Source organism: Kogia breviceps, chromosome 19 (genome assembly GCF_026419965.1).
Source record: "Kogia breviceps isolate mKogBre1 chromosome 19, mKogBre1 haplotype 1, whole genome shotgun sequence".
NCBI lineage: Eukaryota > Metazoa > Chordata > Mammalia > Artiodactyla > Physeteridae > Kogia > Kogia breviceps.
Window position 1 is genome coordinate 8546064 of NC_081328.1, and position 16286 is coordinate 8562349.

The 16286-nt window shown below is 54.1% G+C and overlaps 2 protein-coding genes across 4 annotated transcripts; both read right to left on the bottom strand.

The window, feature by feature from the left end:
- Positions 1-1686: 1686 nt before the first annotated feature.
- Positions 1687-9484, bottom strand: CHRNB1 (cholinergic receptor nicotinic beta 1 subunit). Of its 3 annotated transcripts, XM_059046598.2 has the most exons (11): positions 9378-9484; positions 9161-9300; positions 8531-8575; positions 7873-7982; positions 7660-7768; positions 7171-7318; positions 6493-6702; positions 3361-3584; positions 2686-2867; positions 2186-2333; positions 1687-1907 (listed from the first exon to the last, which is right to left on the bottom strand). In XM_059046598.2, exons 1-11 carry the CDS (start codon positions 9436-9438, stop codon positions 1767-1769), a joined length of 1518 nt encoding a protein of 505 aa, XP_058902581.1. In that variant the 5' UTR covers positions 9439-9484; the 3' UTR covers positions 1687-1766. The 3 variants fall into 3 exon arrangements, with proteins under 3 accessions (XP_058902581.1, XP_058902584.1, XP_066878100.1); XM_059046601.2 differs by lacking the exon at positions 9161-9300 and having other exon boundaries at positions 9378-9446; XM_067021999.1 differs by lacking the exons at positions 9161-9300; positions 9378-9484 and adding an exon at positions 8781-8929.
- A 139-nt stretch (positions 9485-9623) lies between these two features.
- On the bottom strand, positions 9624-15916 carry FGF11 (fibroblast growth factor 11). Its single transcript, XM_059047281.2, has 5 exons — positions 14409-15916; positions 12623-12733; positions 12315-12418; positions 11510-11708; positions 9624-11244 (listed from the first exon to the last, which is right to left on the bottom strand). Exons 1-5 carry the CDS (start codon positions 14599-14601, stop codon positions 11066-11068), a joined length of 786 nt encoding a protein of 261 aa, XP_058903264.1. The 5' UTR covers positions 14602-15916; the 3' UTR covers positions 9624-11065.
- Positions 15917-16286: the final 370 nt, after the last annotated feature.

Sequence of the window (16286 nt, forward strand, 5' to 3'; positions counted from 1 at the left end):
CGCAGTGGGATGCCAGGTGCAATTATTGGCGTGGCTGGTGGGTCTGGCTGGACAGGGACATGCTAACCTTGTCCCACAGGGATCCCTACAAGTCATAGCCCTGTTCTCCCTCTTAGGACAACAACTTCCAGCAACTGAGTAGGTGTGAGAGCCTGTTGACCCTGGGTACTTCACTGTAATTGCTGCAGCCACTAGGCTCAAGCTGACCTTGCTCTGACCTCCAGGCACAAACATTAACGCAGTCCAGTTCACAAAGCCTGCTGGGCACAAGATCTTCATCTCCCAGATGAAGCCCTTTCTCCAAACTGAAAGGAAACTGAGACACCAAATGTGTGATGGCCATAAGAGACACCAACACCCTTTCTTGTTCCACTCCTGGCCTCCCACGGCTTCAACTCCCTGTCCCTCCTCCCTTCCCCTGTATTTTGTCTAGTGTTATGCAGGGATGGGCAAGTAAAATGAGTGGTTAGGTGGGTGGGGCCTTTGAGGAATTCTGGTACAAATACCTTGACCAGAGCGGGCAGCCACTAATCAGCTCTAGCAGGTTGCTGCCAACAGGGGAATCAGACCTGGTGCTACTGTAGTTCTTAAAAAGTTTCAAGAGAAGCCAGAAATCCAGATTTCTCTGTGAAATACCCACATTTTAAAAGTAGCAAACCAATTCAAATTTTAAATTCTGCTGTCCAACAACATGGGCCAAACAAAACACACCAGTTTGTAACCTGTGATGTATACTGTACAATGCTTTTGTTCTCATCTTCTCATATGCTCCTCAGGCTAGGGAGAGATACTATTATTAGCTTCATTTTACAGATGGGGAAACTGAGGCACAGAGCAGTTTAGTAGCTTGTCCAAAGTTTGAGCACCAAAGCTGGAACTTGAGGTTTTTACAGTGTGCTTTTTTATCCTCATTACAAATGCATCCTTTAAGAAATAACTTTTATCCTAAAGATAATACATATTACAAAATACAATAAACTACAGAAAGGTAAAAACAAGGAAAAAACGACCACTAGTCCCAACATGCAAACATAAGCACTATTACTTAGTGTATTTCCTTACAGAAAAAAATTTCCCTATTCATTCAACCACAGGTACCGGCTGTAGAGGTTAAGCTCTGTGCTAGGTAGGTGCTGGGGATACTACAGTGAACAGACATAGTTCCTGCCCTCAGAAGGCTTACAATCTAGTTCTTGTTCTTTGTTCCATTCATTGCCAACCTAGATGTGAATATCCAATGGAGCTTCTTCAAGAAGCCGAAGAGTAAATAAGCGGATAGTGCATTTCAGGTGGGCCCAAGGCCCCCATCTGCCCAGTCCCACTTGGGCTTCCTCCCTAGAAGCGAAATGACCATCTGCCCAGTCCCACGTGGGCTTCCTCCCTAGAAACGAAATGACCATCTGCCCAGTCCCACTTGGGCTTCCTCCCTAGAAACGAAATGATGAGAGGACTGGAGTCCTATTAAGATGCAGAAAGGGGGCTTCCCTGGTGGCGCAGTGGTTGAGAGTCCGCCTGCCGATGCAGGAGACACGGGTTCGTGCCCTGGTCCGGGAAGATCCCACATGCCGCGGAGCAACTAAGCCCGTGAGCCATGGCCGCTAGGCCTGCGCGTCCGGAGCCTGTGCTCCGCAACGGGAGAGGCCACAACAGTGAGAGGCCCGCATACCGCAAAAAAAAAAAAAAGATGCAGAAAGGGATAGGGCTTGAGAGTACTACCAAACTCTCAATTCAACTGGCCGAGGACCTCGGTCTCGGCCCTCTCCTCCTCAAGGAAAGGGGTCGGGAGGGGGCAAGTGGTACGTGGCGTCCAGAAAGATGACGAGGGTCCCGACACTCGTGAAGATAATGAAGGTCCACAGGAAGAGGCGGTCCACCACCATGGCCACAAACTGCCAGTCCTCCTTCAGCTGGGGGTAGGAAGAGGAAACTGTTCCTGAGCTCCAGACCCCCAGGGAAGGCGGCCCCAAGGCCCTGTACCGCACCCAGGTCCTCCTACCACGGCTTTGAGACAAGGGCGGGCCCGCAGAATAGCAGAGAGCGAAACTGCCGGTGTGAGTAAAGAACAAGTCGGAAACCAGGGGGCGAGACCAAGTGAGGCAAACTTCCAATCAGAAATAAAATCGAGCGCTGGGGGTGGAGCCAAGGCCACCCAGGCCTTGCCTTGGCCCACCCTCTTTGGACTCACCGCGTCGTGGTCCTCCTGTTCCTGCAGCTGTTGAGCGATATAGCTGATTGAGGAAACGACCTCCCGTAGCTCGGGAGGCAGGCCCACAGCCCGGTTTGGACCATCGATAAATCGCCGCAGGTCCGGGGCAGACAGTTCAGGCTGGAACCTGGAAGAGTCGAGTCTGTTTGACCACGACCGGGGCGCAAAGACGGCCTGCGCGGGTGCTCTAGGCCCCGCCCCAACTCCCTCCTCCAACGGCCGTCCAGGTTTCAAAACGTGAGAGAGCCCTTCAGGTTCTCCGACAGCGGCAACCTCTCTAGCCTTCCGCAATTCCTCCTATTCCCTTACGCTTTAGTTCCCACCTCCCCGCAAAGTGGGCAACAGAAGGGATACTACAACTCCCATGATGCTCAACCACGACATCCTCCGGGAGCTTAGGACGCCTGCCTCCGCACAGTCTTCTGGGAACTGTAGTTCTCCCTCTCCCTTCTACGTGGGCGATGGGGAGTAGATACTACCTGTTGGGTTTGGGGAAGAGAAAATCATTTGGTGGCTTGCGGATGAAATATTCATCTGTTCCCCGACCCCAGCCACTTCCTGGAGAATCCCTGAGAGGTATAGGAGGTGGCTCCGGTATCTGGTCTCTCTCAGGTTTGGGTCTCTTCAGACCCAGATACAGTGGGAGTTTGTGGATAAAGATCTGCAGAGTAGAAGAAGAGGCGTATTGGAGAGGGCTCTTATGCTTTCAGACCAGAAGGGAAGTCGCCAACCACCCCCACGGCACGTGCCCATTCCTGCGCATGCGTGCATGCGTCCCACAGATGAAATGCAACTACACAGCCCAAGAGTTCTTAAGTGGGTTAGGAGGCATCCTGACTGGAAAGAAAAGTTCTGAGGGCTTCCACCCTGATAGTACCTAACCCTAAGAATGCTTCCTTGGGACCCACGATGGGCAGTATTGATGAAGAGAGTCTGGGATATACGCAATGTTAATGATGGGAGGATAAAATTAATTGGGCAACATTTCAACACCCAAAGACCTTGGCACTTTGACACTCTACCAGGAGTTGTAGTTCCCCCTCAGGTCCGTGAAAGGGAAGGTTGAAGTTGGTGGGAGGGAGGAGCGATACCTGGACAAAAAGCCAAATACTAGGATTGAGAGTTAACACAGGTTGGAGAGGAGATCTTCTTACCTGACGGACCCAAAGGGGCATTTGGTGGGTGTGGGGTGAGCGATGGTGCAGGTTGAGGACCACGACGCTAAGGATGACCGAGAAGGTGACGAGGACCATGGTAAACATGAGGTATTTGATAATGATGGGGACAGACAGGGAGGTCTCAGGCACTTTGTCTGCCAGCAGCAGCAGGAACACAGTAAGGGTCAGCAGGGCAAAGATCGAGAGCCCCATCTTCTCTCCTTGGGGGACAGAGGGGAAGGCGGAAGGATTAGGCTTTGCCAGAAAGCAATCTGCCTGGCATAATCAGTGACCGTGTTTCCAGCCTACTCAAGGACAGGCTTTTGCAAGGGCCAACTGCATGCAAATAACTCCTACATTTATACCTCCAACCTGGACTGATTCCCCTAAATTCCACACTTGTATCCACCTGCCTACTTAACCTCTCCATTTGGGTGCTCAATAGACATCTCGAACTTAACATGTCCAAAACGTAATTCCCTCACCACCAACTCCCCCCATAGTCTCCCCCAGTTCATAAATGACAACTCGATCTTTCCTGTGGCTCAGGCCAAATCCCTTTGAGTCATTCTCAGCTCTCCTCTCTTTCATCCCATATCCAATCCATACCAAACCCTATTGGCTCTACCTTCAAAATATATCCTGAAGCTGATGACTTATCACATCTACCACTACCATCCTGGTACAAGCCACCATTACCTCAGATCTGAGTTATTATAAAGGCGTCCTCTTTGCTTCATCCTTTGCCCCCCTGCTGACTGTTTTCAACAGAGCAGCCAGATTGATCCCGTTAAAATGTAAATCAGATCATATCACTCCTGGTGGCTTCCCATTGCCTTTAGCATAAAAGTCCTTACTGAAGTCTACAAGGCCTTCCCATTAGCTCTCTGACTACATCTCCTACAGTTTTCTCTCTTGCTTACTTCATTCAGTTACACTGGCTGTTTCTTGAATATGCAAGGAACGCCCACCTCAGAGCCTTTGCATTCACTGTTAACTCCTCCCGGTAATTTCTTCCCCCAGATATCTACCAGGGTCATTCTCTCACTTCCTTCAAGTCTTTGTTCAAATATTGATCAAACATTCCCTTTTTAGTGAGGCATTCACTGACCATCCTATTTTTAAATTGCAACCCCTGTGATAAACCATAGCAGAAAAGAACATGAAAAAGAATATATATATATATATCTATAACTGAGTCACTTTGCTGTACAGCAGAAATGAAACACAACATTGTAAATCAACTATATATATTTCAATAAAATTGTTTAAATAAATAAATAAATTGCAACCCCTACCCCCATTCTCATCCTCCCCAAACCTTTTTCCTATTTTTCCTTCTTAGAAATTGACCTCTCTTAATATACTATCTAGGACTTCCCTGGTGGCACAGTGGTTAGGAATCCACCTGCCACTGCAGGGGACACGGGTTCGAGCCCTGGTCCGGGAAGATCCCACATACCGCGGAGCAACTAAACCCGTGCGCCACAACTACTGAGCCTGTGCTCTAGAGCCCGCGAGACACAACTACTGAGCCCGTGTACCACAACTACTGAAACTCATGCGCCTAGATTCCGTGTTCCACAACAAGAGGAGCCACCACAATGAGAAGCCCGTGCACTGCAACGAAGAGTAGCCCCCCTGTTCACCACAACTAGAGAAAGCCCCCGCGCAGCAACGAAGACCCAACGCAGCCTAAATAAATAAATAAATAAATATTTAAAATAATAATATACTATCCAATGGGTTTATTTATTATGTTTACTGACTGTCTCCCCCACTAGAATATAAACTCCATGAGGGCAGGGATTTTTGTCTGTTTTATTCACTGATGTATTCCCAGTGCCTTGCACATTACAGATGTTCAACAAATATTGTTGTATGAATGAATGGACCAACCCCTGTAGCAGGAACTATATAGCAAATCGAAGGATCTAAAAATGAAACCAAGTATATAAGAATATGCCAGGTGGCTGGTTATTACTGTGGCATACAACAGGCACTGCAAACTGCATGGAAGGTATTGAAATAAATAACTTTTATGGTCTGTTCTACTTTAGTCCTGTAATATTGGGTTCCAAGATTTGCCTTGCTCCAGGAAGAAGGAGAAGTTAGTTACATGTGGAAGTGTGTTCTAGAGCTGCATCACTCTCCTTCCCTAGACCGAGAGAGGGCTTGATTACAGAGAGAAGGAAAGCGTGTGTTTTTTGTTTGTTTTGTTTTGTTTTTCAGGCCACAGCAGTGAAACCCCAGAATCCTAACCATTAGGCCACCAGGGAACTCCCAGGAAAGCATGTTTTGAATACGAGAGTTTAGGATATCAGTCTCTGAATCAGACTAGTACTAACCAGGGTTGGAATAGCAACACTGCCTCTCTGTGTGTAATGTCAGGTGAATGACTTAAACTCACTTAGCCTCTGTGAAACAGGAAGACAATTCAGTACTTACCTCACAGAGTTGTGAAGATTAGAACTGAGTTAATATATGTAACACATTATTTGTATTATCTTATAGCAAGTGCTCAAAATTAGAAAAGACTATACCTACACTTACACAAAGCTTACAGAGTACCAGGCATAGTTCTATTAACTCAGCTAATCCTCAAAATAGTCCTATGTGAGAGGGACAACGACTGTCCTATTTCCAGATCAGGACACTAAGAGATTAAGGAATTTGCCCAAGGTTACTCTGTTAGCATATTGTGCTGTCTCCCAGAGAAATGTTGGCTATTATTTCCAAGGGAGATAGGAGGTTAAGGGACTGGTAGGCATTTGGGGGAGGAAGGATGCCAGGAATGGGGAAAGAGAAAGGAAGCGTTAGCTAAGCCTGGAAGTTTTTTGGTCAGAGGAGTGTTAGTTCCAAGGATGAGATCCTAGGATTCTGAAGGGAAGAGTTCAGAAGTTACTGGGTGCAGAGAAGTGAGCAGCAGAGGGGAGGTAGAGCTTGAGGCTGGAGGGGAAATCTGGATGCAAAGGCAAAGGCTCTTCCTGAAAGGAAAGCCTGGGTGAGATTGCTGAAGCACAGTTCACGAAGGCTTGAGTTGGCAGGAAAACCTTCCCTGTATTATGGGTGAAGAGGAAGAAGCTGAGCTATTGGTAAGAAGGAGTGCTGGGCCCCTTCCCCTCTTACCTGCATCTGGTGGCAGGTAGAAGACGAAGATGGCCAGAAGAGTGATGAGGATGCATGGGGCAATGACGTTGACCAGGTAAAAGAGAGGCTTCCGGCGAATGATGAGGTAGAAGGTGACTTCTTCACGCCGTCTTTCCCCGCCTCCCCGAGGATCCACTGGAGGCTGGATTAGCCGAGAAGGCTTGTGAATAATCTCCCATTGACCATTCTCTTGGGGAGCAGGGGGTGGGGGGAGAGAAGGCGACACAGATGTGGAACCTGTCCTTGTTGGTGCCAGATACGGCTTTCTTTTCTTTTCTTTTCTTTTCTTTTTTGCCTCACTGCGCCACCACGCTGCTTGTGGGATCTCAGTTCCCCAACGAGGGATTGAACCCGGGCCCTCAGCAGTGAAAGTGTGGAGTCCTAACCACTGGACAGCCAGGGAATTCCCAGACATGGCTTTCTCTGCCACATCCTAGAGCAGGGGGGACTGATGTAATAAGGGTCTAGCTATGGTCCCTGGGCTGGACAGCCCATCTCTAATAAATGTGAGCAAGTCTCAATTTCCATCACCACAAAATATAGACAGTTATACCTACCTTGCTGAACCCACAGGGACTCACTGATGGAGTATATTTATCAGCCTGTTAGAAACTGGAAATCATAAAGCCCATGGACAAGGGAGCCATGCCCACTCACCGATGAAGGTGCCTTCATGAATGTGCACTTCCTGCCGCTCCTGCCCATCGGGACCCAAGCCAGTGTGCAGACTGACTTCTGAGCTGTCGTAGCTATAGGAACTGAACACCATGGTGCAGTTCTGCCAGTCAAAGGGGAAGTACGTGACCTAGATGGAGTGGAGAGTCACTAGAGCTGCTAGAGAGCTGGTCAGGGCTGGGGGAGTTGGGGAGGTCACAGGGCAGACAGGGGTCAGAGGATATGGGGCACTAGGGAGAGAAGAGATCACAGAGAAGTGGAGTCACAGAGGAATAAGGTGGTTATGCGGGGAGGTCATGGACGATAGGGGGGGTCACTGAGGAAGGCTGGAAGTCAGTGAAAGTGGACAGAGAAGATGAAACAAAATCAGAAGGGTAAGAGAGACGTGACGGTCATGGGGATAATGGAGGAGGGACGTCTGAGTGAGGGTTTCTAGGAGCGCTTTGAGCTTCCCAGGTGGGGCCCGGACACCTGGATGCTGCAGCTGCTGCGATAGATGCCCGGGGGCTGCCAGCGCACGGAGCCGTCGGAGGACACCACGACGCTGATGTCCAGAGCAACATCAAAATTTCCGTCGTTGCTGCAGGGAAAGAATCTTCTCATCTGGGGTCAGGCCCCTCCCTCCGGAGGCCGCGCCCCTCCAGAGGCTCTGCCCCACCTCCCAGACTTTGGGAACATCCTTACTTGTTTAGGAGCACCACGTCTGGTAGCCACACGGATTCCGCAGTGATGCGGAGTGAATCGATGCCCTCGTGCTCCTCAGGGTCCCAGCTCAGCCTGTAGTCAGTCCACTCCTAGGGAAGCAGAGGCTGAGGGGCCGTCTAGGGCTGGAGGCTGGAAGGAGTCCTGGGATGTGCGAAGGAAGCCCGGGCAGGGAGTGCAAGGGAGGAGAGCCGCGCAGGCATGGTCTGTGGTTCTGGAGGCCGGGGCTCTGTTTAAGACTCCACCTGCACTCTTTGGGACCCTATCAACTAATTTTCCCTTCCCTCTCATCGGGCCCCAATTTCTTCTTTCTGTAAAAACGAGGGGGTTGCACGCTAGCCTCTAAAACGATGGTTTTCAAACTGCAGTTAACGACCCTTTTCATAGGTCCGGAATCAAATGAGTGGCCCCAAAACAGTGTTAAAAAAAAAAAATTTAGAATGAAAAATGCATGGAATGCAGCTCCCATAGTAAAGATAGGTATTGTTTCCTGAAGCTTCTGTTTCAATTATAAATGTGTTTTCTGAGGTCGTGATGCAAAAAAAAAAAAAAAAAAAAAATCTTACTGGGCGGGACGTTCGAGGAAATTGTAAAGGCAGCGGGACGCCCTCCCTTTCCCACCCCGCGGGGGTCTCCGTACCAGATCTAAGTAGACCTTTGTGCTCATCTCCTCATCCTTCTCGTTCTAGAAGAAAAGTTTAAAGGGTAGATATGATGTCAGTGTAGAGAAATGAGGGGATCTGTGGGTAAACTCTCCCTGGAAACTCCCCTCTTTTTCTGAGTCGCACCCTCTTGGGTTCAAGCCCCACCTCCTATAAGCTGCGTTGGTTTAAGCCCCGCCTCTATCTCGTAAACTTCCTGCTGGCCGTACAGCCAGCCAGTTCATTTACCAGTCCCGGCCCCGGCCGGAGTGAATCTCTGCCTGCTGTTGTTTATTGACCCTGTCCGGCACCAAGGTCCGCCCCAGCCTGTGACACAGCCTCAAGGTCCGCTCTCCGGCCTGTCAATCGGCCCCAGCTCCACTTTGAGATCCGCCCACAGGCGCCTTCATCATCCTGCCCGGCTCAATCCTGGCCCGTCCAGCAGCCACGCCCACAGCTTGTCCATTGGTCCGATTTCGACCCAATCTCTACTAACGGCCCGTCAGTCACACAGCCTGGCCTCGCCCCGGACCCCGCCCCCCCGTGGTCCCTGGGTCCCGCCCGGCCTAAAGCCACGCCCCCCCAGCCGGCTAGTGGGCCAGATCTCAACTCCCCGCGTGCGCCCTCACCAGGCTGATTAATTGCGCGAGACTGAGACCAATGCTGACCCCGACACGGTCTCCCACCTCCCGCGCCGGCCTCACCGAGCTATCATAGCCCGAGAAAAGTTTCTCGCGGAGTCGGCCCTCCGCCTCCGAGCCGCGGGCGCCTGGAGGAGGAGAGAACTGAGTGAAGCCCTGGTGCCGCCGGGCTCCTTGTCACTGCCCCTTTGAGGCCCAGACTTACCCGGGGCGAATGGTGCCCCCAACGCCCCCAGCAGCAGCAGCAGCAGCGCCCCTGGGGTCATAGCCCGCCCGCGTCGCTCAGTGAGTCCGCTTGGGTGAGCCGCCAGGACAGGCAGCGCAGGGGAAGTGACGAGGCACCCAGGAATGTGCACCTGTTATTGGGGGGCAGCTGCCAGCCTACCCGCCCCGCCCCTGGGACTTGATCCCTCCCCGAGCAACTGCCAAAGCCACAGATGGCAGACAACACTTCAATTGTATAAATCGTCTTTAATTGAGAAAGCATGGAGTGGAGACCGGTCCCCTGGGAGCAGAGCCTTTTTGGGTACCTAACTCCCAGCTGAGGTAAAGCAAGTTCTATTCAGTTAGAAGCTGGAGGGCTGTATGAGGTCTAGAGACCAAGAGGCCCTCACCCTCCTTGGCCTGACCTGTAGGGGAGAAGGGTGGGACTTATTGCTGAATTGGGGTCTCCTCATTTGGGGGGGGTCAAAGCTATGTCCCATTTGTCTTTTTTATTCTAGACTCATTACCCTAAAGACCTCAGCTTTAAAGGGGACCTGGAAGGAATTCCTGCTGAGGTAGCTAAGTGTTCATGTCCCCCCAGCCCAGGCACAGGTCCAGTCATGCTATGGTTCTGGCCACTTTCCCATCCTAGCTGCCCTTCTATGAGCCAGGGATTCCTTCCAAAGCTCCTCTGCCCTTCCTCAGCCTCTGTTCACTGGCAGGACCCCAGCTGAGTTGCAGGAGCTAGAAACTGCATGTAAAAAATAAGGTTAGCATTCTATAGGAAGAATAAGATTTTTGGAAAATTGTCTAGGGAAAACAAGAAGTGGTTCTTGATCCGTCCAGAACTTAGTTCTTGGTGAATCATAGCTGGGTCCTTTCCAGAGCTCCTGCTTAACAGGTATCACTAGAGAAGGTGGGAGCGTGGCTCTAGAATTCTTACTCTAGAGCAATAACATGGCTATATAGGCTCTAGTTCCATCCTAGAGGGAAGGGCTGAGAGTCGTGGTCTATGTCCTAGAGCTGAGATTCAGAAGGAAGTATGGCTCCATATGTGTCTAGAACACCACGCTCTAGAATTGGGTGTCTCTGGGGTAAGAAAGTTAAACCTGTGGTGATCTGAGACTGGCCCAATTCAGGCCAAGACCAACAGCTGGACAGGGCCCAAATCCAGCCTCTCTCTACTTGGAAACCAGGGGTCCACCTGGGTGAAGGACAGAAGCCTGATGGATCCAGAACAGAGGCTGGCAGCGTGCCTGTGTTCCAGCACAGAACCTGAGTGCAGAAATGGCCCTGGCTGTGGAGCCTGGTATTCCAGAACCTGTCTGGAACAAGGCAAAAGGTGGAGTAGGGAAAGAAGGAAACTAATCCTGAGCTCCAGTGGACCTATAAATCTATGGCTTGGTGGCCATGAAAAGGGCAAAGGGCTCCAGGAACTGGCTGAGCCCGGGGTGGGGAAGATTTATGCCTTGGTTTTGTACGTTTTGGAACCCCCCGCGCCATCTCGGGTAAAGGCTTTGGAGGGTGTGAGTGTGGAAGGAAAGAAGTGATCAGCCAGGACCATTTTCAGACATTCCCCCTCTCTGACCCCTTTCCCGGGCCCAAGGATCTAAGGGTCTCAGCAGCCCCAGAAGTCACGGCCGGCCCCTAGGCTCCCTCGGGGTAGAGCACCTGGTGGGACCTGGCTGCTCAGGGCATGAGTGTGGCAGCAGGGGTGAGAGCAGGGCCGGAAGCAGGGCTGGGAGACAGGCTGTGGTGGTGGCGAGTGCAGGGAGCCTCCAGTCCGGGGACTACATGGCAGGGGGCAGGGGGACTGGAAGGGGAGGCCTCAGGGACACTGTGGAGAGAAGGCTCCCGGTATACAGCCACTGTGAAGGGGAGAGAGAGGAGCAGGAAGGAGAGTTAGGCACCAAGAGAGCTCTGAAAGGGCTCCCTTCCCCTACACTCCCTCTGGGAACCCACAGAAGGAGAGCTTCCCAAACCCCCAAAGGCCAAAGCCTTCCTGGCTTGACCTGTCGTAGCATGTGTCCTCTTAAAACACTTACAGCCCCTTAGCTATGTGTCACTAAATGTCCATGTCAAGGTCAATACCGTCCCATGTGGTCCACCTCTTCCCTGGGGGTCCATACTCACCCTCCAGGAGCTTGGGCACAAAGTGGGCAGCTGCCTTGGTCTTCTTGACTCGATTTCCCTTCATGACTCGGCCCTCCTTGTCCAGGCCCAGGTACCAGGCCCGGCCAGAACGACGCTGGCGATAGAGAGCAGAGGCGTACAGGACATAGTAATTCTCAAAGACGCACTCCTTAAAGCGACACTCAGCTGTGAAATGTGGCTGAGGAGACGAAGACCCAGAAAGGCACACACAGACAGAAAGACAAAAAGACACATCACTGAGCAGAAGGGAGCCCTGGGAAGAACAAGGCAGGATATAATCCATTCGTTTGAGACTGGGAGAGCCAACTTCTGAGTCCACGCAGGAACTGGGAGAAAGGGAGGATGAGGAAGAGTCTGGTGGCCCCCCGAGGGCTGGGAACTAGACTTCTGGGGGCCTGGACTAAGAAGATAACTTCTCTCTGCTCTACTCCCAACCTCTCACCATCCAGGGGGCCTGGAGGGAATTTCTGCTTGGAGGAGTTCCTGAATCCTTCCCCAGCACCCTGAATGACTCTGGGGAAGTGAGTAATGATGAGGTCTAGAGGAGGTTGGAGAAGACACAGGGGTCCTAAAAGGTTGAAAGAGTTGGACATTCAAAGAGCCTGGGGGTATTTAGGAGACTATTCGAAGAGAAGGGATTGGAGGGACGCTAGAGGAGGTGCCTGGGAGCGGGCAGTGAGGACAGGGCATCGGCAAGAGCCGGAGGGAGAGGAAGCCCTGAGCTGCAAAATTATCTGTTGTTGGGAAGGCTGTAGCTAGGGGCCACTGTGCCCCCTCGTCTCACCGAGCTGTAGAGCAGCCCCTCAGCGTTCATGGCCATGTAGTGACCCAGCTTGGCACTCTGGATGGTGACTACACGGAGCCCCACAGGGATCAGGTTGAAGTGGGCTGGGGGTGGAGAGAAGGGGTATCAGTACCCCAAGCCTCCAATCCCCATCTGAGCACCCCCTCAATTCTGGTCCCAGTTCTGCTTCTTCCTTTGAGGGGTCAAAGAGCCCGGCTGAAAACAACCGAAGCTGAAGCCACAATAGAATTGTCGCCTCCTATGCCTGTTCTCCCCCTTCCCACCCAGCAGCTGGCTTCCCCTCTCACTGAAAGAGCTGGTGTCCTCTGGCGTGCCCTGGATGCTCCCGTCGGGATTCGCCTGGAGGTAGAAACCCTGGCGGCAGAACAGTTTGGAGACGATGCCTTTGAGCTGAGGCTCTGGAGAGAGAGAGACATTCATCTTGGAACATGACATCTCTGTTCCCAGAAACATTGCTACACTTGGCGGGATCAGAGGAGAGAAAGAAAGGAGGATGGAGGGAAGGAAGAGGGTCCCAGAGCCCCAGCTCCCTGACCCTCTAAGCAAGCTCTCTCCCATCTCTCTTTGACTCCAGAGGAAGCTGGGGTGTGGGTCCCTTCTGCTTCCTCTAACCTGCTTTCAGTTTAATTGATTGAATTTATTTAAAGGCTTAATTCCTACTCTACAGCTCAACCAGAATGGAGGGAGGGGAGAAGAAGGAAGAGGAAGGGGAGAGATACATGGGAAGGCAGAGGACAAAGGGAGACAGGCAGAGCTTGTGAAGGGGCAGTGTGTTTGCGAATGCGGGGGGCAGTAAGGTGACCCCGGGGTAGGGGCACCCCCTCAGGAGTGGGGGTGGGATTGGGCCTGACGCTGACTCAGCACCTGCTGCTGCGGCTGCCGCACGCTTCGCGCGGGCCTCGCCTTGGCCCAGCGCCGGCCTGTCTGACACTGACCCATCTGTCTGTCTGTCTGTCTGTCTGTCTGTCTGTCAGTCTGCTGGCTCGCGGGGGCCCAGCCTTCCCTGAGGCTCAGCCTCTCCCCTTCGGCCAGGTAACCCGCCTGGGATGGGGGATATTCGGTACCAAACCAAGGAAATAGGGGAGGGGGCCAGGGAGCCGGTGAGGCTGACTCACGTGGGGGCTGGGTCCCACTCCAAGGGTGGGCTGCGGACCGTACCACTGCGGAGGGGCGGTGGCGGGGGGGGGGGGGCGAGGAGGACGCCAGCGGGGGGCGGGGGTTCTCCCCCTAGGGGAGCTGGGAGAGGGCGGGAGCGAGGCCAGAGGGACTTCCCGCCTGTCGCACCTGGACGGGGACCACACGCTAACCCTCACAACTCTCCTCCCCCGGCGCTTGCGGCCGAGTTCCCGGTACCCCCTCGTAGATGGTACGACCCCCAGTCTCCGTGCGGGTATCCAGCCGTGTAGTGTGTCTTGAGTTCCTCGCGGCAGAGGGTCCCCTGAGCCCGTGGGACCCGATTTCGGAGTCGCGTAGGCGGTCATGGGGGAGTGCCCAGCTCCCTTCTTGAAGTGCAGGTCACGGGAGGAGGGCGCACAGAGGGGCGGACTGGCGAGGTAGCTGCAAGGACACCCGGGGGAGAGCTGGGGAGATTGGTACCGAGACAGGCAAGCTCGGCGAGGAGGAACGGAACCAAGGCTCGGAGGAGCGGGAGAACCGGGGCGGGGGCGGGGCTGCCGGAGTCGCAGAAACCCTCGGGGTGACCCAGGCGTCGGGAACCCCCAGGCCCCTCCGCTCGGCATTGAAAGAATCGCGAGAGACCGCACGTAGGCAGAGGACGGTGGGGGTGGGGACTCCTGTGTTGGGAGGGGGGGCGAACGGGAGCTGCCAGGCTTCGGGGCACCAGGCTTAGCCCCTCAAGCCTTCCCCTTGCCCTCGAAAGCAAGGAGACTCGGGGTTATGGGCGAGAGAGAAGGGAAACTGAGGCATCGTCTGGCCGAGAGTTTGTGGTCCAGGCCCACCCCCTTTCACTTTCGGGGAGCCCCCGTCAGTCGGGCCCCGCTCTTCCGAGTCCCTGGCCTCAACCTCCCAGGCAGAGAGACCCCCCGGCCCGGAGACCCCGCCCCAGCCACTCACCCGGGCAGCGGTCCGGCCGCGCGGGCCACCCCCCGCACAGTCGCACCTTGGACAGCAGGATGAGGAGCTGCTTCTGGCAAAGGGACTTGGTGCCGCGGGGACACACGCGCCGCTGCGCCGACACGGGCCGGCTGCCCCCGGGCTCGTGGACCTCCCGCTTCTGCCGGATCAGGCTGCTGGCCAGTGCCGCCATGGCGCCCCGGGAGGAGACACCCCAAAACAGGCAGGCTCCCGGAGCGCGCTGGGCACCCCCAGAGAAGCCCGCTAGCTCACCAGAACATGCTCTTGACTCCGGTCCGACTCGCCGCCTCACCCACGGGACCTGAGGATAAGCCCTAGACGACCCCCACTCCAGGCACCAGCTCCCACCCTTGGGCCTCGTGCTAGCTTCGCCAGACCCAGCAGCCTATGTACCTCTTAGTTGATCCCACCCTCGACCTTTGCCCCCCACAGAAAACTCCCCCTTCCCTGATCTCCAGTGTCCCTGTCCCCCACTAACACTATCCCAAAGCCAAGACCCTCACATTTTCCAGGATGTGGTTCCAATATGCCCAGGCACCTTTCCACCCTATTTCCGGGCCCTTCACTCCTGCCAAAGCCACTCTTGTAATTTTAAGGGTGTGGGTCCTTAGCTTTGGGGATATTAGCTCACCCCACCCCTGCTGGGGTGCTGCCAGTGTCTAGGAAGAACGCAACCTTGGTGTCTTTTCCTTTGCCACCCTCTAAGTGAAGAATCCCCCACTTCTTTTCAATGAAATCCCCAAAAAACTATGCCTTGAAATATCCAGACTGTCGCCAATCAGCAAGAAGAGGTTCCTAGACCCTGTCTCTGGACGATACCGGTTTTTACCAAGTCACCCCCATTTCTAGTGGCACAGAGTTCCAGCTGCTGAGCCCCTTTCCTCACCTTGTTACCCTCCACTCCTTTTGAAGTCACCTCCAAATCCGCCCTTCCTAGTGGTTACACTAGGTGGTTGTCTGGAGGGCCCTCTGTCACCTCGGAATAAGGAGCATAGGTTTTTGGCTTTTTTTTTTCTGGCAGCCCCTAATTTCCTCGGGGACAGCTGGTGCTGTTGAGATCCCACGCCCTCCAATCCAACCAGCCCCCCGAGAGAGGAGTGCACCCACGTTGTCACGGGTCCCCAAATGTGAACAGACCCGCTATAAGTCAGAGCGCATCAGAGCTTTCTGCGACAGGGCTTCCTTGTCCTCCCCGGGACTGCCTATAGCACCCCCTCTTCCTTCCCCGACGCCCCTCAACCTGTCCTGTCTTGTCGATCCGGGGACGGCTGGCGCTGGCTCCGGTTCCAGGCTCCTCCCTCCCTGTACCCCGCAAGCGGAGCTTCCCCCCACGCCCGGCTGCGCGTCCCGGACCCCAGGAAGGAGTGAGGGTGTCTCCGCAGAGCGCCCTGGTCTGGCGAAGTAAGCACTGGGCCTGGCGGCTGGACCAAGCGGAGCGGCGGCAGCGGCGGCAGCGGTAGCGGCTGTGGGAAGCTGAGGCGGCGGCGGCGGCGGCGACAGCAGCTCCCCCCTCCTCCGAGAGCCGGCCCGGGGGCGGGGCAGGGGGCGGAGACGCCGGGAAAGAAGGGGGGGGTGAAGCTGGGCGGGCGGAACCCCGGGGTTCCTTGGAGGCAGGGAGTGGCGACGGTCTTAGAGACAGGCGGAGCTGAGGCAAGGCCGCATGTCTCGGGGTTCAGAGGAGGAGGGACAAGGAGGCGACTCCACTGAATGGAACTCCGGATGGGGGGAGAGGTTGGGCTTACATAGATGGAATGGCGGATGCCCCGAGAATGGAGAAAGGGACCCTACTGCCCGGGATGGAGGACAGAACTGGATGAGGAAGGTGGGGAGAATAACTGAAGAGATAGCGGTGGTGGT

What these genes read in the sequence shown, in the direction of transcription:
- CHRNB1 (XM_059046598.2), bottom strand. Translation starts at nt 9,438, where the DNA reads ATGACCCCAGGGGCGCTGCTGCTGCTGCTGCTGGGGGCGTTGGGGGCA. An exon ending in TCGCGCAATTAATCAGCCTG is followed by an intron (nt 8,576 to 9,160) that starts GTGAGGGCGCAC and finishes CTTTTCTTCTAG; the next exon opens with AACGAGAAGGATGAGGAGAT. An exon ending in AACAGGAGGACCACGACGCG is followed by an intron (nt 1,908 to 2,185) that starts GTGAGTCCAAAG and finishes TCCTACCCCCAG; the next exon opens with CTGAAGGAGGACTGGCAGTT.
- FGF11 (XM_059047281.2), bottom strand. Translation starts at nt 14,601, where the DNA reads ATGGCGGCACTGGCCAGCAGCCTGATCCGGCAGAAGCGGGAGGTCCAC. An exon ending in AGAGGACACCAGCTCTTTCA is followed by an intron (nt 12,419 to 12,622) that starts GTGAGAGGGGAA and finishes CTCCACCCCCAG; the next exon opens with CCCACTTCAACCTGATCCCT. An exon ending in TGTGCCCAAGCTCCTGGAGG is followed by an intron (nt 11,245 to 11,509) that starts GTGAGTATGGAC and finishes TCCCCTTCACAG; the next exon opens with TGGCTGTATACCGGGAGCCT.